Below are 22,763 nucleotides of genomic sequence, written 5' to 3'. Positions count from 1 at the left end.
TTATGCTCCTTGAACACCTGATGGTACTCCTTGCATGTTGGGCCTCTGTATGTGGCCAGGCAGTGAAAAAGTCCCACACATGTGGTATCGTAATACTCAGGAGTAGCAGAATGTATTTTGGGGTGTCATTTGTGGTATGCACATGCCATGTGAGAGAAAAAAGCTATTACAATGACAATTTTGTGAAAAAAAAATCTTAATTTTGCAAAGAATTGTGGGAAAAAAATTACAACTTCAAATAACTCAACATGCCTCTTACTAAATAATTACTATGTCTACTCTCCAAAAAAGAGGTCATTTGGGGGGCATTGGTACTTTCCTGGCTTGTTAGGGTCTCAAGAAATGAGATAGGCCGCCAGTACATCAGATGTGATCATTTTTTTATGATTTGCACCATAGTTTGTAGACTCTTTCACACAGACCACATAATATCCACAAATTTGGGTTATTTTTACCAAACATATGTAGCAGTATAAATTGTGGGCAAAATGTATGAAGAAAAATTACTAATTTGCAAAAATTTTTCTTTATCGTACATCACGGGACCTCTGTGTCCCATGATGTACTCCAAGAAAAGGATTTTACAGGTAAGCTGTTATAAAAATTCTATTATCACAGAAACTTTTCAGTCTTTTTTCATTTATAGCACAAAAAATAAAAAGCCCAGAGGTGATCAAATACAGTGGAACCTTGGATTACGAGCATAATCCGTTCCAGTAGAATGCTCGTAATCCAAAGTACTCGCATATCAAAGCGAGTTTCCCCATTGAAGTCAATAGAAACGAAAATAATTTGTCCCGCATTGACTTCAATGGCATGCAATACCGCATGCGGCCAGAGGTGGGGGGGCACCGGAGAGCCTTGGAAATGTCCGGAAAAGCCAGAAAGACTCCGTCCCCGAGGTTTGCCGAGGTCAGCCGAGCTGTCCTCGGGCCTTTCTGTGCATTTCCGAACGGCTCCTGCGCCCACCTACCTCAGGCCAAACGCAGTACTGTACACGCTTTGGTCCTGAATCGTGCTTGTTTTGTAAAACAACACTCGCAAACCGAGTTACGATTTTTAAAAATACAGTGCTCGTATTGCGAAGTTAACCGTGTTACTCGCAATCCGAGGTTCTACTGTACCACCAAAAGAAAGCTCTATTTGTATGAAAAAAGAACAAAAAATCATTTGGGTACAGTGTTGCATGACTGAGTAATTGTCATTCAAAGTGTTAGAGCACTGAAAGCTAAAAATTGGTCTGGGCAGGAAGGGGGTTTAAGTGCTCAGTAAGCAAGTAGTTAAAACTATAGTTCCAGACAAGTTAAGGTATGTATTCCTAACTTAAAACACTATGGTCTATAAACTGAAAAAATTAAGTTGGCTTTACTTAAAACAACAAAGTTGAAAACATGAAAAGTCTAATGAGTCAGACAAAAATAAGTTTAGTTGACAGTACTTAAAAAGCTGATGCAAATAGTTGCCTCAATTTTTTTGAGTAGACCCAGCACAATATTTTTTACAGTGTACCAGTGCGCAAAGACATGGATGAGCGAGTTTGGGGTGGAGGAACTTAACTGGCCTGCACAGAGTTCTGACCTCAATCCAATATACCACCTTTGGGATGACTTAGTGTGCAGACTGCGAGCCAGGCCTTCTCTCCAACATCAGTGCCTGAATTCACAAATGGGCTTCTGGAAGAATGGTCAAACATTCCCATAGACACACTCCTAAACCTTGTGGACAGCCTTCCCAGAAGAGTTGAAGCTGGTATAGCTGCAAAGGATGGGCCAAGTCAATATTGAACCCTATGGAATAAGACTGGGATGCCATTAAAGTTCATATGCGTGTAAAGGCAGGAGTCCCAATACTTTTGGTAATATAGCGTATATTAACCACTTGCTTACTGGGCACTTAAACCCCCCTCCTGTCCAGACCAATTTTCAGCTTTCAGCGCTGATGCACTTTGAATGACAATTGCGCAGTCATACAACACTGTACCCAAATGAAATTTTTATCATTTTTTTCCCACAAATAGAGCTTTCTTTTGGTGGTATTTGATCACCTCTGCGGTTTTTATTTTTTAAAAAAATGTAAAAATACAGAATTTTTAAAAAAATTTAAATTTTTTTTTATATTTTGTTATAAAATTTTGCAAATAGGTAATTTTTCTCCTTCATTGATGTACGCTGATGAGGCGGAACTGATGGGCACCGATAGGTGGCAGTGATGGGCACTGATGAGTGGCAGCGATGGGCACTGATGGGTGGCAATAATAGGCACTGATCGGCACTGGTTGGTTACACTGATAGGCAGCACTGCTAGGTGGCACTGATTGGCACCACTGGTGGGCATTGATAGGTTGCACTTGTGGGCATTGATAGCTGGCACTCATGGTCATTGATAGGTGGCACTGGTGGGCACTGTGGGCACTGGCAGGTGGCAATGGCAGGTGGCACTGGCAGGGGGTATTGGTGGCACAGATGAGGCAGAATCGCCTCTTCCTCTTCTGGACCGATGTCCCTTGCACATAAGCTGGTGATCAGCTTTTTTTTTCTCCTCACGCTGTCAGCGTGAGGAGAAAAAAAAGAACGATTACCAAGCTTTTGTTTACATCATGTGATCAGCTGTCATTGGCTGACAGCTGATCATGTGGTAAGGGGCCGGGATCGGCCCCTACTCGGATCTGTGATCACCCGAGTCTCAGTGACTCGGTGATCACAGTGTGCACTGCGCGCGCCCTGGAGGGGGCGCGTGCAAAGGGGAGGCCGTCATATGACGGCCTCCAGGAAATTCAGTTCCGTGCTGTGGCTGTCATTCGGCTATAGCGCGGACGCCAACAGGTTAAATAACTTTTCCCCATAGTTTTATCTCTCCAATTTTATTGCAGCATTTTGGCAGGGGGGGGGGCAAAATCCCAAACAAAGCCATAACATTCAACCTAAAGTTTAATATAACCCTATACTTGTAGATATTACTAATATATCGGTAAAAAATATTGAGACCATTATAAAATATGCCCCAAAATTTCTGCCAATGTAAAACATTATTTATCTTTGCCATGGTAATAATACAGAATAAAAGAGTGAAACTTACTAGTTGAGGGAACGATACTTTTTGAAACCAACAGCTATTGTGACCCCCACAATCACAGTTGGCACTCCAAAGGCCAGAAGACACATGATTGAAAATCTTGAGCGCTGAGAGGAAATATAATTGACAGCCTGCAGGTTTCGGACTGTCATGAAGAGGAGGACGCTCTCAATAGTCATCCAAGAGAATGCACAGAGGAACAAGAAATGGAGTCCACCAGCAATGATGCTGCAAACAAGCTGAATAAATAAGAAAACAACTGTAATTGCTTTTTTTCTGCTTTTTTAAAGAAATACAACTCAACAGCGAGTGGATCTTTTATTAAGTTTTATGGAGCAGCATTAAAAACATGCAATTACTTTAAACTCTTGGAGAATGCCTTAAAACTGTACATGAACTGTGCCCCCTTGACAAAGTACTCTTCCAATGTTAAAGGCATGTGGTCTGGTATGGTTTGGAAAGGGGGAATTACATGCTTGTCACCCCTCTCCTTCATGAATTAGACTCTGGTATGTATATTAAGAGGGTACTTAGGTCATTTGTTTATGTTTTTTGTGTGAGGTCCCCATTAAACATTAATACCAGATCCATATCTAGAATAAGGGTCTGATATAGATTTTAAGGAGTAGCCCATGTCATTGTTTTTTATACGGGTCCCTCTTAACAATCTACACCAGATTCCTATTTAGGATAAGGATCTGGTATGGATTTTAGGGGGGAGCCCATGTTTCGTCACATATGGCGACCCATCACATTTTGCTACCCGCTGGAGTGTGCATGCGCGATGCCGCCATATGCATTCCAACACTTTTACGACAAAACTCCACACCCCTCATGGGCTCGCTTCGCTCGCCACGCTTCGGGCTCGCCCTTGCTTCACTCAGCATAATTATAATCTAACTCTATGTCCACTTGGATGGTGGGGCTTGAACCTGGACTTAAGAGTGGAGTTTTGTCGTAAAAGTGTTGGAACGCATATGGCGGCGTCGCGCATGCACACTCCAGTGGGTAGCGAAATGTGATGGGTCACCATATGTGACGCTACATCCACATAATCTTTTTGTGTGGTGTCCCTCTCTATATTCTATACCAAACCCTTTTTCCAAGCATACAGCCTAGCTGTTCAGGAAATGGAGGGCCAGCAAGTGTGCACCCCTTCTCTTCCTTAATCATACCAGGCCACATGCCCTCAACATTGTGATGGTACCTTGCCCCATCCTAGCAAGGCACCTTGTTCCCATGTTGATGGAGACAAGGGCCTCACATCCACATCCCTTTGTCAGTGGATGTGCTGGTATGTTGGGGGAGGACTTAAGAATAAGGGGCTCTTCAGATTTCCAACCTTCCCCTATGTGAATGAGTACATAGTAACCCTTGCTACTCTTAATAAAAGAAAATTGAGAAAGTAAATAAACACATAAACTTAGTAGAAAACATATTTTTAATGCACGTCCTTTGTTGTAAATACAACATCAATCACATCATCCAGTGATGTAGATTCACCATCTATCATGATGAACATCACCCTGATGACCCTCTGACATTGTAGATAAATGTCAACAAGTCGGCCGGGGATGCTGGCTGATGTTATGGACCAAATGTATTCATGACCATAATTGGTTGCTGACAATACCTGTCACAAATTGAAACAAGGTGGCAGATGGACATCCAGAAGCTGTCATTTAGCAGCGATAGTAATGCTACCACTAAATGAATCACTTCAATGTGCAGCAGGCTTGGGCAGGAGAAGTGACCAAATCTGGCCATTTAGTTCTCCTATTTGGAGAACTGTGAACAGCGTGGGTTCTGGTCAATGCCTAGATGGCAGCAGTTCAGGTAGGTAGACCCTTAATTGTCAGCATTAGGGATGAGCCGAACACCCCCCGGTTAAGTTCGCACCAGAACCTGTGAACGGACCGAAAATTCGCACAAACGTTAGAACCCCATTGACGTCTATGGGACTCGAACGTTCAAAATCAAAAGTGCTCATTTTAAAGGCTAATTTGCATGGTATTGTCCTAAAAAGGGTTTGGGGACCCGGGTCCTGCCCCAGGGGACATGTATCAATGCAAAAAAAACGTTTAAAAACGTCTGTTTTTCAGGAGCAGTGATTTTAATGATGCTTAAAGTAAAAAAAAAAAAAAAGTGAAATATTCCTTTAAATATCGTACCTGTAGGGTGTCTATAGTATGCCTGTACAGTGGCGCTTCCCTTGCTTAGAACAGTCCCTGCACAAAATGTCATTTTTAAAGGAAAATAAGTCATTTAAAACTGCTTGCAGCTTTAAAGTAATGTCGGGTCCTGGCAATATGGATGAAAATCAGTGAGACAAACGGCATGAGTACCCCCAGTCCATTACCAGGCCCTTTGGGTCTTGTATGGATATTAAGGGGAACCCCGCACCCAAATTAAAAAAGGAAACAGCAGTATACAGGCTCTGTACTCTGAACAACAGTATACAGGCAGTGCAAACAAGACAGACTGTAGGTTTGTTGTTAAGTAGAATCTGTTTGTAATTTTGAACTGGTACATTTTTAAGGTGTTTAGCTCCAGCCAAAAAATCTATTTTAAGCTTTTTGGAAAACATAGGGAGGGGTTATCACCCCTGTGACATTTGTTTTGCTGTCTGTGCTCCTCTTCAGAAGATTTCACCTCACTTTTTGTCCCAATGACAAATGTTTTTTGAAAATTTGGTTTTTTTTGTGAAACAAGGATTGGTGATAAAGCATCAGTGGAAAGGAGAAATGTTTTTCCCATATTAACTCTTATGCCCTGTACACACGGTCGGATTTTCCGACGGAAAATGTGTGATAGGACCTTGTTGACAGAAATTCCGATCATGTTTAGGCTCCATCACACATTTTCCATTGGATTTTCCGACACACAAAGTTTGAGAGCAGGATATAAAATTTTCCGACAACAAAATCCATTGTCGGAAATTCCGTTCGTGTGTGCACAAATCCGACGGACAAAGTGCCACGCATGCTCAGAATAAATAAAGAGATGAAAGCTATTGGCCACTGCCCCGTTTATAGTCCCGGCGTACGTGTTTTACGTCACCACGTTTAGAACGATCAGATTTTCCGACAACTTTGTGTGACCGTGTGTATGCAAGACAAGTTTGAGCCAACATCCGTCGGAAAAAATCCTAGGATTTTGTTGTCGGAATGTCCGAACAAAGTCCGACCGTGTGTACAGGGCATTACAGGAGATAATTTCCCTTCCTAGGGGTAGATTTCATCTCACTTTCTGTTGTCTCCTTCCGTTTGCAAGTAGGAGTCGTTTGTAAGTTGGATGTTTGAAAGTAGGGGCCTGCCCTATATAGTCAGCAGAAATTTGGGCCTTAGGTGTTGTTGTGGCAACAACACTGTAAGCCCTCACAGGGCCCTGCTGTCAAATATTAGATCAAGAATTGTAATTACATGCCCCTGTTGAACAGGGGCAGAAAAATTGGGCCTTTGGTGGTTGGTGGTGCTAGTGCCACAACACTGTAAGTCCTCACTCGCTCTTGGTGGGCGCAGAAACGGGCCCTGCTGTGAAATATTAGATCAAGAATTGTAATTACATGCCCCTGTTGAACAAAGGGCTAAAAAACTGGGCCTTAGGCACTGGTGCTGGTGCCACAACACTACAACCCCTCACAGATACTCTAGTTGGAACGCAGAAACGAGTCCTGCTGCAAAGTATTGCATCAAAAATTGTAATTATACACCCCTGTTAAACAGGGGCTGAAAAATTAGGCCTTAGGCACTGGTGCTGGTGCCACAACACTGCAACCCCTCACAGATACTCTAGTTGGAATGCAGAAATGAGCCCTGCTGCAAAGTATTGCATCAAAAATTGTAATTACACACCCCTGTTAAACAGGGACTGAAAAATTAGGCCTTAGGCACTGGTGCTGGTGCCACAACACTGCAATCCCTCACAGATACTCAGGTTGGAACGCAGGGACGAGCCCTGCTGCAAAGTATTGCATCAAAAATTGTAATTACACGCCCCTGTTAAACAGGGGCTGGAAAATTGGGCCTTAGGCACTGGTGCTGGTGCCACAACACTGCAACTCCTCACAGATACTCTAGTTGGAACGCAGAAACGAGCCCTGCTGCAAAGTATTGCATCAAAAATTGTAATTACACTCCCCTGTTAAACAGGGGCTGAAAAATTGGGCCTTAGGCACTGGTCGCGGCGCCCAGAACCAAAAACGTTCTTACAAGCTATCAGCATGATCATTGAGGAGGAAGAGGATAATTACTCAGGATAGTCACTCAGCATCAGCATAGGCAGTCTTTGAATTGATCTGAGATTTTAAAAAAAATTATTCGGTTACATCAGCATCAGGTGTTTGGTAGCTGGTGGTGATCCAAGACTGATTCATTTTTATGAAGGTCAGTCGATCGACCGAGTCGGTGGACAGACGCACCCTGTGATCGGTTACAAAGCCTCCAGAAGCACTGAATGTGCATTCTGAAAGAACGCTGGATGCAAGACAGGCCAGTAGCTCAATTGCATACTTTGCAAGGTCTGGCCAGTGATCCATCCTCAAGACCCAGTAACCCAGAGGATTTTTGGTGGGAAAGGTGTCCAAGTCAGATCTTGCCCCTAGGTATTCCTGCACCATGTAAAACAGACGCTGGCGATGGTTGCTGCAACCGATCATACCTTGGGGCTGCGGACTAAAAAATTGTCTGAACGCATCGGTCAGACGCAGTGGCGTCACTAGGGTTGGTGTCACCTGGTGCGGTAAAACATGGTGTCACCTCCCCTCCTGCCTAGGCTGCCCAGTACCCTGCAGGCAGCGCACGGTCACAGGGCCCACCCAAAACCAGCCCCTGTAAATGATAGTATAGGGTGGTATAGTGACAGGTTAGGGTGGTATAGAATGGTATAGTAGCAGGTTGGGGTGGTATAGGGCAGGTTCGGGTGGCACAGGGCAGGTTAGGGTATTATAGAAATTTAGAAGAAGTGACCTGTGACAATATGATGTATTAATCAAAATGAACATAAATCACATGGTATAAGTACAGACTCGAAAAAACATTGGTTTTGTTATGTTAATTTTGTTTGGAAATGTATTTCTGTTATGAACTGCATCAATGTATGTCCATTGAATTGTTTGCACAAAAGATTCTTTTATTATCAATACATACATTAATCTTTATGATTATATCTGTACTCCAATGTATTTATGACTTTATCAATTTATGCTTAATAATCATGGACTACCCCTAGGGGTTAATGACATTAAATTCAATCCAAATCAATCTTATTCATTCACATGCAATTTCCTTATCCTCAATGACATGCTTCATTTAAAGTTCCACTTTTCTTCTCCTAATTGTTCATAGGGTATTATAGAGTTGTATAGTGGCAGGTTGGGGTGGTATGGGGTAGGTTGGATTGGTATATTGGCAGGTTGAGGTGGTACAGAGCAGTTCGGGGGTGGTACAGGGCAGGTTGGGGATGGTACAGGGCAGGTTGGGGATGGTACAGAGCAGGTAGGGGTGGCACAGGGCAGGCTGGGGTGACACAGGGCAGGTTAGGGTATTATAGAGTGGTATAGTGGCAGGTTGGGGTGGTACAGGGCAGTTCGGGGGTGGTACAGGGCAGGTTGGGGATGGTACAGGGCAGGTTGGGGGTGGTACAGAGCAGGTAGGGATGGCACAGGGCAGGCTGGGGTGACACAGGGCAGGTTAGGGTATTATACAGTGGTATAGTGGCAGGTTGGGGTGGTATGGGGTAGGATGGATTGGTATATTGGCAGTTTGGGGTGGTACATGGCAGTTTGGGGTGGCACAGGGCAAGTTGGGGGTGGTACAGGGCAGGTTGGGGGTGGTACAGGGCAGGTTTGGGGTAGTCCAGGGCAGGTTGGGGTGGTCCAGGGCAGGTTGGGGGTGGTACAGGGCAGTTTGGGGGTGGTACAGGGCAGGTTGGGGTTGGTACAGGGCAGTTTGGGGTGGCACGGGGCAGGTTGGGGGTGGTCCAGGGCAGGTTGGGGGTGGTACAGGGCAGGTTGGGGTTGGTACAGGGCAGGTTGGGGTGGCACAGGGTAGGTTGGTGTTGGTACAGGGCAGGTTGGAGTGGCACAGGGCAGTTTGGGGTGGTTCAGGACAGGTTAGGGTGGCACAGGGCAGGTTGGGGTGGTACAGGGCAGGTTGGGGGTGGTCCAGGGCAGGTGGCGGGTGGTACAGGGCAGGTTGGGTGGCACAGGGCAGGTTGGGGGTGGTACAGAGCAGGTAGGGGTGGCACAGGACAGGCTGGGGTGACACAGGGCAGGTTAGGGTATTATAGAGTGGTATAGTGGCAGGTTGGGGTGGTATGGGGTAGGTTGGATCGGTATATTGGCAGTTTGTGGTGGTACAGGGCAGTTTGGGGTGGCACAGGGCAAGTTGGGGGTTTTACAGGGCAGCTTGGGGGTGGTACAGGGCAGGTTGGGGTGATACAGGGCAGGTTGCGTGTGGTACAGGGCAAGTTTGGGGTGGTCCAGGGCAGGTTGGGGGTGGTACAGGGCAGTTTGGGGTGGTACAGGGCAGGTTGGGGTTGGTACAGGGCAGTTTGGGGTGGTACAAGGCAGGTTGGGGTTGGTACAGGGCAGGTTGGGGTGGCACATGGGCAGGTTGGGGTTGGTACAGGGCAGGTTGGAGTGGCACAGGGCAGTTTGGGGTGGTACAGGACAGGTTGGGGTGGCACAGGGCAGGTTGGGGTGGTACAGGGCAGGTTGAGGGTGGTCCAGGGCAGGTTGGGGGTGGTACAGGGCAGGTTGGGTGGCACAGGGCAGGTTGGGGGTAGTACAGGGCAGGTTGGGTGGCACAGGGCAGGTTGGGGTGGTACAGGGCAGGTTGGGGTTGGTACAGGGCAGGTTGGGTTGGCACAGGGCAGTTTGGGGGTGGTACAGGGCAGGTTTGGGGTGGTACAAGACAGGTAGGGGTGTGTGACAGCGTGCTGTGCAATAACTTATACCATACCTCATGCTTGCAGATGAAGACCCGGGCGGGTGGGCGGGGCTGTGTCCTCGGCTCTATCTCCTTCAGCTGTGGGATCAGCATGAAGGGGTCTGTGGGAGGAGTGGAGGAGGCGGCCACACCCCCAGCTCCGCCCACCTAATCTGGCTGCCACGGAAGTTATTGGAGATCCCCGAGTGACAGCTGGGGAGTGTTATAGGCAGCCTCCCCCGCACGGCTGAATGCCCTGCTCGCGCCACTCCACTGCAAGCTAGAAGCTATAATGTTTAGCGGCGGCCCCGGTGTCACCCCTCTGGCGGGTGTCATCCGGTGCGGGCCGCACCCTCCGCACCCCCATAACAACGCCACTGGTCAGATGGCCACCTTCTCCACCACTCCTTCTTTGACTGACCGAAGCCTCAGCAACACGTTGTCCAGAAACAGGAGTTTGTAACCTCCCAGTCTCTGGGAACACGTTGCACAGACCTTTCTGCAAGGCCTTCCGAAGATGTTTCATCCTCTGCTCCCTCTGCGATGGCAAGATAAGGTTCGCAACCTTACCCTTGTAACGTGGATCAAGGAGGGTTGCCAGCCAGTATTGGTCCTTCTCCTTGATACCACGAATACGAGGATCCTTCCGCAGGCTTTGCAGGATCAGGGAGGCCATGCAGCGTAGGTTTGCTGAGGCATTCGGTCCGAAGTCCTCTGGGTCACTAAGGACGACATGGTCCGCAGCCACCTCCTCCCAGCCATGTACAAGTCCAAGTGTTTCTTGGGACTGATCCCTTAAAGACTGCTGCTGATGCTGAGTGCCAGGCTCCACCTCCATACTGACACAATCCTCCTCGTCCTCTTCCTGTGTGATCGGCGGGCACGCAAGAACACTGTATGGATAAAGGGGGCCTTGAGAGCTAAGGAAGTCCTCCTCTTCCTGCCTGTGTTCTGCCTCAAGTGCCCTGTCCATTATTAGCGTGTGCTCCAACAGGTAGACAAGGGGGACAGTGTCACTGACGCATGCACTGTCACTGCTCACCATCCTCGTGGCTTCCTCAAATGGTGACAGGACAGTGCATGCATCCCTGATCATGGCCCACTGGCATGGGGAAAAAAAACAAGCTCCCCTGACCCTGTCCTGGTGCCATAGTCGCACAGGTACTCATTGATGGCCCTCTGCTGCGTATGCAGCCGCTGCAGCATGGCCAACGTTGAGTTCCACCTGGTGGGCATGTCACAGATTAGGCGGTTCTTGGGCAGATTAAACTTCTTTTGGAGGTCTGCCAGCCGAGCACTGGCATTATATGACCGGCGGAAATGCACACAGACTTTCCTGGCCTGCCTCAGGACATCCTGTAAGCCCGGGTACCTGCCCAAGAACCGCTGCACCACCAAGTTAAGGACGTGAGCCAAACAGGGCACATGGGTCATTTGTCCCTGTCGAGGAGGTTGGTGCCATTGTCGCAAACCACCATTCCTGCCTTAAGTTGGCGTGGCGTCAACCACCTCTGAACCTGCCCCTGCAGAGCTGACAGAACCTCTGCCCCAGTGTGGCTCCGGTCCCCCAAGCACACCAGCTCAAGCACAGCATGGCATCTCTTGGCCTGCATACTTGCGTAGCCCCTTGAACGGCTACGGAGCACCGCTGGTTCCGAGGACAAAGCACAGGAAGAGGCCATGGAGGAAGAAGAAGAGGAGGGGGTGGAGGAGAGAGGTGTGTCACAATCATTAGTAGTGGCATTTTGGAGGCGTGGTGGCGGAACAACCTCCAACACTACTGCACCTTGTCCTGCATCCTTCCCAGCTGCCAGCAGAGTCACCCAATGCGCAGTGAAACTAAGGTAACGTCCCTGTCCATGCCTGCTGGACCATGAGTCAGCGGTAATATGCACCTTACCACTGACCGTCCTGTCCAGCGAGGCATGGACATTGCCTTCCACATGCCGGTAGAGAGCCGGAATCGCCTTCCATGAGAAAAAGTGGCGTTTGGGTACCTGCCACTGAGGAACCGCACATTCCACAAACTCACAGAAGGGGGCAGAGTCTACCAACTGAAAAGGCAGCAGTTGAAGTGCTAGCAATTTTGCCAAGCTAGCATTCAACCGCTGGGCATGTGGATGGCTGGGAGCGAACTTCTTTCGGCGGTGCAGCAGCTGGGGCAGGGAAATGTGCCTGGTACAATCTGACGTCGGTGTACCGAAAGCAGATTGCCCACAAGTACTTGGCTGTGACACACCTAATTTTACACCTTCATTCCTCTCAGTGCAGGTCTCAGAGAGGACCGAAGGTATAGTGGGGTTGGAGATCTCAGCTGATGAGGAGCAAGGAGAGGTCCTCTTTGTTCTTTGGTGTGGGTCTTTTAGATACGCTTGCCAACGAACTGCATGGCAGGTCAACATATGTCTGGTCAAGCATGTAGTGCCCAAGCGGGAGATGTTTTGGCCACGCGAGATACGCTTGAGACATATGTTGCAAATAGCAGAGGTGCGATCTGATGCACTCGTCTCAAAAAAGGCCCAGACCAAAGAACTTTTGGAATAACGTGCAGAGACAGCAGCGCCCTGCACAGGCGGAGCTTTGGGGTGTGATGCAGTCAGTGTGCTGCCCTTAGGCTGGCCCCTGGAGGGCATCCTGCCTCGTTGGTGATGTGCCTCCTCCTCCTCTCTCCTATCAGGCACCCACATTGAGTCAGTGACCTCATCATGCCCTCCCTCCTCATCACTGGAGCAAACCTGGCAGTATGCTGCAGCAGGGGGAGCATGACTGCCAGATTGCTGTCCTTCTTGGGCACCCCCTCTGTCCGTGCTCACGTTACTGCCTTCATCTAGCTCAGTATCATCATCAGAGCATTCTAAACGCTGGGCATCCTCCTGGAGCATGTAGCCAACACTGTGGTCAAACAGTTCGAGGGACTCCTCAGGAGGACATGGTGGGGCTAGGGAAGGAGTCACTGATGCCATTAAGCCGAGGGAAGAGGCCACGTTGGCAGCTGCTTTGGCAGACAAAGTACCCTGAGCATGGGTGAGAGAGGATGAGGGGGATGAGGACGGCTTGGTCATCCACTCGACCAAGTCTTCGGCTCAACACGGCCAGCTGCCGAAAAAAAGGCCAAGCGTGTCCCACAGCCACGTGCTGATGAGGATGCACCATCTCCATGACCAGCACTGTTGCCTCTAGACACAGAGCCTGCTTGCCCTCTTTTATTGGCTTGTGACTGTCTGCCTCTCCTTGTTGGCCTTCCAGACATACTAATGGCCTGTAGCTGCACTAAGCTGGGATATATATATATATATATATATATATATATATATATATATATATATATACTGATACTGCAGCTAGCAAGATCAACTGCCTGCCTGTAGTATGAGAACACCACCAACCTTCTACAGGTAGCTTTAGGTGAACACTGTGCAGAGATCGCAAAAAAATAACTTGTAGCTTATTTAGCTGCCTGCGGTAGTGATAGGATCAGGAAAACACCACCAACCTTCTACAAGTAGCTTTAGCTGAACACTGTGCAGAGCTCGCAAAAAACAAACTTGTAGCTTATTTAGCTGCCTGCGGTAGTGATAGGATCAGGAAAACACCACCAACCTTCTACAGGTAGCTTTAGGTGAACACTGCAGAGCTCGCAAAAAAATAACTTGTAACTTATTTAGCTGCCTGCGGTAGTGATAGGATCAGGAAAACACCACCAACATTCAACAGGTAGCTTTAGGTGAACACTGTGCAGAGCTCGCAAAAAACGAACTTGTAGCTTATTTAGCTGCCTGCGGTAGTGCTAGGATCAGGAAAACACCACCAACCTTCTACAGGTAGCTTTAGGTGAACACTGTGCAGAGCTTGCAAAAAAGGAACTTGTAGCTTATTTAGCTGCCTGCGGTAGTGATAGGATCAGAAAAACTTGTAAGAAAACTTGTAGCTTTAGCTGAACACTGTGAGGAGGACGCACTACCCTAACTTGTAGTATTAGCTGAACACTGTGCAGAGGTCACACTAAACTAACTTGTAGCTTTAACTGAACACTGTGAAGAGGACGCACTACACTAACTGTAAATAGTCTAGCTGCCTGACTGTGGTACTAATAGGATCAAAAGAACACCAGCAATTTTCTTCAGGTAGCTGTAAATACTGTAACAAGACAAGCCTGCCTGTCAGTAGGAAGATAACAGGAACGGATCTAGCTAAACTGAATACAGTGTATATATATATATATATATATATATATATACACACACACAACACCTGGGATGCATATATATATACACAATACACTGTAAGTGCAGCTAACTCACTGACTGTCCTGCCTAATCTAGCTAACTCAAATGAAATGACACTACTATCGCTCTCTCCAAGCACGCCAGAACGCACTACACAGGGCCGCCGTGCAGGTGGCCTTATATAGTGTTGGGCGTGTTCTAAACCCCCTGAGCCATAATTGGCCAAAGCCACCCTGGCTTTGGCCAATTACAGCTCTCTCTACTGACGGCGCTGTGATTGGCCAAGCATGCGGGTCATAGTGCATGCTTGGCCAATCATCAGCCAGCAATGCACTGCGATGCCGCAGTGAATTATGGGCCGTGACACGCCACACGAATTTGGCGCGAACGGCCCATATCGTTCGCAATTCGGCGAACGGGCAAACAGACGATGTTCGAGTCGAACATGGGTTCGACTCGAACACGAAGCTCATCCCTAGTCAGCATCAAAGAGATGCACATTCACAGTTTCTAGTTGAAAGTCAAACAACTTTTAAACATTTCAAGTTTGTGTAATTGGAGCATATTCCAGACACATTTAAGCAGCTGCAATTTAAAGTTCTGTTATTACAGCACTGAGCCAACCCCTTCAAGTTTTCGCTGTATTGAATAGAGCTGGGGAGAGTTAAATCTTCTATGAGGTTATTTTTTTGTCTGTCTGTGGCATGCTGGGAAAATTTTGTAGATTCAATAGGAAGTGAACATAAATCTTTCAGATAAGGGAATTCTCATATTAGACAATTGTTACTAAAACCTTAGTCTCTAAAGGAAGATTTTTCCACATTTCATGGTCTCATGACAACTCTAAAACTTTGGATATCCTCTTAGTCCTTAGCAGTGTTAATTTAGTCGACTAAAACGACTAAAACATTTTAGTCGACTAAAATGTACTGGAGATTTAGTCGACTAAATACGACTAAAACTAAAACAATTGCAGAAGACTAAAATGGGACTAAAATTAAAATGCCATTTTAGTCCTAAGACTAAAATTAACACTGGTCCTTAGTCACCAAGATACACAAAGGGATGAATCTACCACGCAGGCATAAAATCTGCAAAAAAACTTGGCAGAAGGTCTAATCCTTCTATGCTCTGTTAAAAAAAAAAAAACGGACGTGAGCTGCTGGACAGTGTTTATTTTGTTAATGAAAATATTTTCGTCACAGGAATGTTTTCAGTGAGGAAAATTAGACAAAATTTGCTGAAAATCAATGTCAATTTTTGTCAACGAAAGAAAACAGAACTAAAATGTGAGGGAATTATAGTAAAGGAAGGGGAGAGAGAGGCACCAGGCCACCAATAGTGCAGCAAGTTTTTTTATCATATAAAATGTATTAAAACAATGGTAATGAACCCATAAGCTTCAGTGTGGCATAGAATTGGCTTAATGTGAAGCCCTTAGTAATGGTAATAGTCCCGACTAGAGCCGCTGGGATCGTGGAGTGGCAGTAGATGCCGGTGATAAGATCCAGAGAAGCTGTCAGAAAGCCACCGCTGGAACCTCGGAAGAACTCTCAGATGGAGCTGTCAAAAGCCTGGGTGCTAGTAGCCAATCAGAAACTATTTCAGAGGCAAAACCCTGCCTTCTTCATCAGCTGATGAAGGAGGAGGCTGATGAAGGAGGCGTGGTTCTCTGACAGCTTCTCTAGTTCTTATCATTGGCATCTACTTCCTCTCCATAATCCCAGCGGCTCCAGTCGGGACTATTCCACCTACTGACGGCTTCACATTGAACTAATTCTATGCTTGTTTAGCGATGTAGTTGCCGCTAGTAACAAACAATCCACCAATTCACCCCACTGCCAGACTTCATACATCACTTACAGAGACAATAAACAGTCTTTTGCTGTTTTTTTTTTTTTTGTTGTTGTTTTATTGTGGGGTACAACTTGAAAAGGGATTTGGAATATGGGATGCCCATAGGATCTATCATTGCCATCATATTTACAATATATACAAAAGTTAGAATCAGAAGATGAGTATGTGCATTGACTCTGAATTTGAATCTCCTCCTGCATCTCCATGCAGACTGTTATTCCTCCTCTGCTCAACCTCCGCAGACTATCACTTCTTAGAACTCTCCTCCTGCACAAACTTGTTTCCTCTTACACCCACTGGTTTCCTCTTGCAGAAACTTACAGTACTGAATTAAAATATGTCACATCTTCTTCTTTTAAGGGATAAGGACTCACTCTGAACAAGTCCCTAAATAGGCTCTGGTTGCTCGCTGTTACTAGGCCTGATGCCTGCAGAACCTCTCCCTGGAGGCCTAGTAGTTTAAAAACATTACTTTAGGTGGTGGACTACTGTTCCCAGCCAGCCCAACTTGCAAATCCTGTGCCCTCAGGCCACATCGATTTGACACAGATCCCCACAGTCTCTTCTCTGATCCAGGACTGGACTCCCCATCATCCACCGTGTGTATGATGAAGACTCTGCTAATGACCGTGTAGAAGCAGAGTTCCCTCACAGACTTCCTGGCACATCCAGCCCTCCACTGTGGTAACACTCACCGACCTTCCACTGCCCTGAGTCCTTGATGTGGAACTTGACCTCTGCTCCAGGAGTTCTCTACCGCTGAAAGTGTGGTGGTAGAGACATTGCCAATGTCCGTGTAGAGGCAAAGTTCCCTCACAGCTCTCCCTGGGCCTCCTCCTGCGATCGGTACATCTGCCCCCCCCCCCAGATGGGGGTGTCCTCCTGCTGCTGTCTAGCATTCCATTCCTCACTTCACTCAGCCGAATTCTCTCTCCAGTGACATATCACCTCAGCTTATATAGGAGGCCCGCCCCCTACCAATACCAAATGGGGATTGTTCAGGGCTCCCACATAAGCTGCCTGCCACTCCAGTTCCAGGCCAAGCCCCTCTTCCAGAATCTTCTCTCTGGAAGCAGGGGAGGCGCCCCATAACTAGAGCACAGGTGGTCACACCCACTGCTACTCTGACCACTGCCAGCCTCCAGATCAAAACAGACAGGCCTAGCTTGCAGCATAGGCCTGCCTAAATTTGCCTGTGCTGACTGTCACTAGTAAAAACCATACTAGCACCTACCTATTGGTAGAGGGTGCTACACTTGTTTCACACTGAAGCTTGTGAGTGCATTACTATTGTCTTGTTATTTCTGTTGGTTAAAATAGCTCCCCCATACACTATCCAATTCAGATTTAGTTCTGATTTTTAGCAAGCAAAATACTGAATTTTTGTTTTTTCTTTATTTTTAAAGTTGCACTTCTGTTTCTCAAAAAACTATATTCTTGTAACAAAACTTGGTTTTATTTATAAAGACATTATATATCAAAACGGCTAAATCTGTGTCTGTGGTGCATGTTCAATACCATAAATAATAACATGTTATTAGAGTTTTACTGCGTGAGTTTGGAAATTCTAGAGAAATGCTTAAATAATGCATTACAATTTAATTAAACCCATTCGATCTTAGTTGACTAAAATGTCTTTAGTCGACTAAAATGTACTGGAAATTTTAATAGACTAAAATGAAAATGGCATTCTAATTAAAAGACTATGCTAAAACTAAATAGAGATTTGATGTCAAAATTAACACTGGAAGTGGAAAGCCCAACCAAAATAATTTTTCTGCTTTGGGTAGACACAGGTAGGTTAAAATGGAATTCTGAGCTAAAGCTAACTAATCCTAAAACTGCTTCCACCCACCTCCTAACTCCTTATTCTAACAATCCTGTAGAAGAAAGAAACACATACTTACCCATTTTCTGGCAACACCAGCCACATAATCTCCCATGTGTCATCCAGCAGTAGTTTCAGGGGAGAGGCAAGAGTTGCAATAAAAACTGGAATTGTTGGCATAGTTTACAGCTATCTGGCTGTTGCATGGGGTGCCATGAAGTCAGTGGCGTTGTTAGGTGGGTGCGGGGGGTGCGGGCCGCACCGGGTGACACCCGCCAGAGGGGTGACACCCGTAGGTAGCGGCACACACCGCTACACTGCCCGCTGCGGCTTGTGCTGTGTCCCTCAGCACAGCGGACTGAAGCCGCCTCCCCCTCCTCTCTGTTTACTTCACACAGGAGGAGCCCGAGGGACACACACGGCTGTGTGCATCTGTCCGCGCTGTTCTGAGGTCTGTAATAAACTTTATGCATTACATACAGTATGTGGGTGGACATCATGTGCAGGGGGATTCTATACTAATGGGGGGCGCTGCACTGGGGGATTCTATACTAATGGGGGCTCTGCACTGGGGGGATTCTATACTAATGGGGGCTCTGCACTGAGGGGGATTCTATACTAATGGGGGGCTCTGCACTGGGGGGATTCTATACTAATGGGGGCTCTGCACTGAGGGGGATTCTATACTAATGGGGGGCGCTGCACTGGGGGATTCTATACTAATGGGGGCTCTGCACTGGGGGGATTCTATACTAATGGGGGCTCTGCACTGGGGGGATTCTATACTAATGGGGGGCTCTGCACTGGGGGGATTCTATACTAATGGGGGGCTCTGCACTGAGGGGGATTCTATACTAATGGGGGGCTCTGCACTGAGGGGGATTCTATACTAATGGGGGGCTCTGCACTGAGTCGGATTCTATACATATGGGGGGCTCTGCACTGAGGGGGGAATCTATACTAATGGGGGGTCTGCACTGAGGGGGGATTCTATACTAATGGGGGGCTCTGCACTGAGGGGGGGATTTTATACTGATGGGGGAGTCTGCACTGACGGGGGATTCTATACTGATGGGGGTCAGCACTGGGGGGGGGTGTATGTACTGATGGGGCGGTCTGCACTGAGGTGGGAGGTTGATACTGATGGAGGGGGGTCTGCAGACTCTGTACTGAGGGAGGGTTTCTGTACTGATGGGAGGTCTGTACTGAGGGAGGGGGTCAGTACTTAGTGGGGGGTCTATACTGAGGAAAGGGGGTCTGCACTGAGCGGGGGTCTGTACTGATGGAGGGGGTCTGTACTGAGGGAGGGGAGTCTGTACTTAGTGGGGGGGGTCTATATTGATGGAAGGGGGTCTGTACTGAGGGAGGGGGGCTATATTGATGGAGTGGGGTCTGTAGTTAGTGGAGGGGGGTCTGTACTGAGGTAGTTGGTGGAGGGGGGTGACACCAATTTTTTTGGCACCGGGTGACACCAACCCTAGTGACGCCACTGCATGAAGTGGCTCTGCAGCTTACACTTGTATTTGCAATTGTGTGCCAACTAAACCCCTGTTTTTAACGCAGACAGGATTGGAGGCTGGTTGTGTCACTAAGATTTTACACTGTGTGGAGCATTTTCTGTTTTGGGCATGATAACATGGAGAATACAATTGGATGACTTCCATTGTGGTCCAAAGGAACCACATAGGAAGATCTTTGATAGGCCCTGGCAGGGTATTCAACCAAAAGTCCTATTGACCTTTTTGAATAAAGGTCCAATATACACTATATTACCAAAAGTATTGGGACGCCTGCCTTTACACATGAACTTTAATAGTATCCCAGTCTTAGTCCATAGGGTTCAATATTGAGTTGGCCAACCCTTTGCAGCTATAACAGCTTCCTCTCTTCTGGGAAGGCTGTCCACAAGGTTTAGGAGTGTGTCTATGAGAATGTTTGACCATTCTTCCAGAAGCGCATTTGTGAGGTCAGGCACTGATGTGGATGAGAAGACCTGGCTCGCAGACTCTGCTCTAATTCATCCCAAAGTTGACCTATCGGGTTGAGGTCAGGACTCTGTGCAGGCCAGTCAAGTTCTTTAACTCAAACTCGCTCATTCATGTCTTTATGGACCTTGCTTTGTGCACTGGTCCAAATCATTTGGTGGAGGGGAATTATGGTGTGGGGTTGTTTTTCAGGGGTTGGGCTTGGCCCCTTAGTTCCAGTGAAGGGAACTCTTAAGGTTTCAGCATACCAAGACATTTTGGACAATTTCATGTTCCCAACTTTGTGGGGACAGTTTGGGAATGGCCCCTTCCAGTTCCAACAGGACTGCACACCAGTGCACAAAGCAAGGTCCATAAAGACATGAATGAGCGAGTTTGGGGTGGAGGAACTTGACTGGCTTACACAGAGTCCTGAACTCAACCCAATAGTACACCTTTGGGATGAATTAGAGTGGAGACTGAGAGCCAGGCCTTCTCGTCCACATCAGTGCCTAACCTCACAAATGCGCTTCTAAAAGAATGGTCAGACATTCCCATAGACACACTCCTAAACCTTGTGGACAGCCTTCCCAGAAGAGCTGAAGCTGATATAGCTGCAAAGGGTGGGCCAAATCAATATTGAACCCTACGGACTAAGACTGGGATGCCATTAAAGTTTATTTGCGTGTAAAGACAGGTGTCCCAATACTTTTGATAATATAGTGTACTTTGGTAAGCGGGCATTTTTTCCATTTAAGGTGGTGGTGTCTTCTGTGGACTTTTGCACATGGGGGTGGATGTTGTCTGCACGTTTTCGCAACTTGTGTCACCTATGTAGAGGATTTTATCCTAACAATATTCTCATATTTTTATACCTTAAGTCATAGACCGAGAGGTTTTCGCCCTTATAATATCTCTTTGGGCTTTATACCTAGAGCTTTTTCACACATTATAAATCACTTTTTCACTGCATTTGCTACTATAAGGTTCAATTGTTAGCGCGGCTGTTTCCATATATGTTTATGTTTATTGTGCCTATATGACACAGTAGAGTTGCGGCTTATATCATTGTTTGGATTTTTCTTTTATATTTTGTGTTTATTTATCTATCAGAATTTCTAAGCGCAGTTTTTTCCCTTTAGAAAGTTGTTGCATATTTATTGTAGATAAAGAGATGAAAAGTCTGAGGAAAAAACTGAATTAGATCTTACCTCATACTCGGTTTGAACAAGACCCACAAGAACAAGAAGCTGTGCCAGGAAGAGACATCCACAAATTGCTGTCAGGACGGAGGTGTGAACGCTTCTTAGAGACCGACAAAGGGTGAAGGTGAGAAGAGAAAGTAGCAGGCAGACAAGGGACACATTTAGTCCAACATAGGTAATAACTGTGAGAATGAAATCATCCTGTAAAAGAACAGACAAGAAAGGTATTAAAAAAAGAGAAAAGGAAAACAGAAGGTACTTATACAGAGCAGCACAATTGTGTGCGTAAAGTCAAAACCTTTTTTATTTTATTTAAGATTTTGGATAAGTAGGGGAGGGTTAAGACATCTACTAGTTTGTGGAAATTCCTTTAATTTGCTGTCCAAGAGAAACTGGAAATTAGTTTTATGGAAACAAGAGTGCACAGACAGGTAAAAAACGCAAACTTTTTCAATCCAAACAAATTTCAGCAGCAACTTCGTTCTTTCAGAGAGTAGAATTTTTTGGATCCCAAAACAGATGACAAAATCCAGTGCAAAATAATCAGAAGCATTCGGAGGCTCCCATTCAAAATACTCAGTCCTTTTCTGTCATAGCAAGCATATGGACGCTCCACCCATCCAGCATATACTGTATGCCCAATCTTTAATATGAACCTAAGTGTCTTCCATGCATTCAATAATGTATATTATATTCTAGACTTAGCAGCTAAACTGTCCTTCATATACAGATTAGTACCATTAAACTAAAACTAAAGCTGGAAGGGTTTCTGAGACCAAATACTTTTCATCTTGCTGTTAAAGTCTTACTAAACCCAGGGCCCTGCATTTACTATATCTGGTCTCCCACAGTACACAGAACATGGAAATTCAATTATTTCAGTAAATATAAAATGCTAAATACCTTTTCTCATCAGCAGTATATACTGTAGCAGTCTTGTGACTTCTATCAGTGTCCAGCCGAGCACTTGTTAAAACTTGTAGGAGGAGGTTTCATTCTCCTCTGACTGTTCTATAAAGCTGCATGACCCCTGATCCTCTGTCTCTACAGTGCTGATCACATGCACCCTCCCAAAAAAAACCTTTCTAGTAATACAAGAAACTGAACATGTACAGAGTGCCCCCAAGGCTCTATTCTATCAGCAGATGGATTGGGGACAGTAAAAAAGGGGAGAGTCAGAGAAGACAGGATCAAACAGCCTGTTTAACTCCCTAGGTCACACAGTGAGTATAACAAGCATGCTTTGCGGCATATACAGACTTATTTTGCTGTTGTGGGTTTAGTAAAACTTTAATAAAGATGAATGGCTTTCTGGCACTTTATTACAATAAATTTCAGGACCTTTTTGTCCCCCACATGGCCCGGTTCTATAATGCCTTGCAGGTTAGTGCTCCCCTGGACCCTACTTCTCATATGGCTCATATTTCAGCTGTGTCAAAATCAAATAAGGGACCCCGAATATGTGGGGAATATATTGCCCATATATATATATATATATATATATATATATATATATATATAAATATATATATATATATATAATATATTGCTCTTATAGATAATGATCAAAAACTTTTTAAGAAAGTGCTAGCAAATTGGTTATCGTCCTTCATTCAGCATTACGTGCATAAGGACCAGGTTGGCTTCATCCCTGGCAGACAGGGACCGGATCAGATCAGGAG

General features: G+C 46.2%; 1 protein-coding gene across 2 annotated transcripts in view; it reads right to left on the bottom strand.

Moving 5' to 3' along the window:
• LOC141133218 (adhesion G protein-coupled receptor E3-like) overlaps window positions 1–22,763 on the bottom strand; it is a 199,580-nt gene that overhangs the window by 28,889 nt on the left and 147,928 nt on the right. For both annotated transcript variants that reach the window (XM_073622455.1, XM_073622456.1), the window contains exons 12-13: window positions 21,088–21,282; window positions 3,076–3,311 (exon numbers count right to left, since the gene is read on the bottom strand). In XM_073622455.1, coding sequence (XP_073478556.1) covers window positions 3,076–3,311; window positions 21,088–21,282 — 431 coding nt within the window. The remainder of the gene's footprint in view (window positions 1–3,075; window positions 3,312–21,087; window positions 21,283–22,763) is intronic.

This window comes from Aquarana catesbeiana, linkage group LG03 (genome assembly GCF_042186555.1).
Source record: "Aquarana catesbeiana isolate 2022-GZ linkage group LG03, ASM4218655v1, whole genome shotgun sequence".
In the NCBI taxonomy this organism is placed as follows: Eukaryota; Metazoa; Chordata; class Amphibia; order Anura; family Ranidae; genus Aquarana; species Aquarana catesbeiana.
The sequence above is the reverse complement of the archived record's forward strand: the minus strand, read 5'-3'. Positions and strand labels throughout refer to the sequence as shown.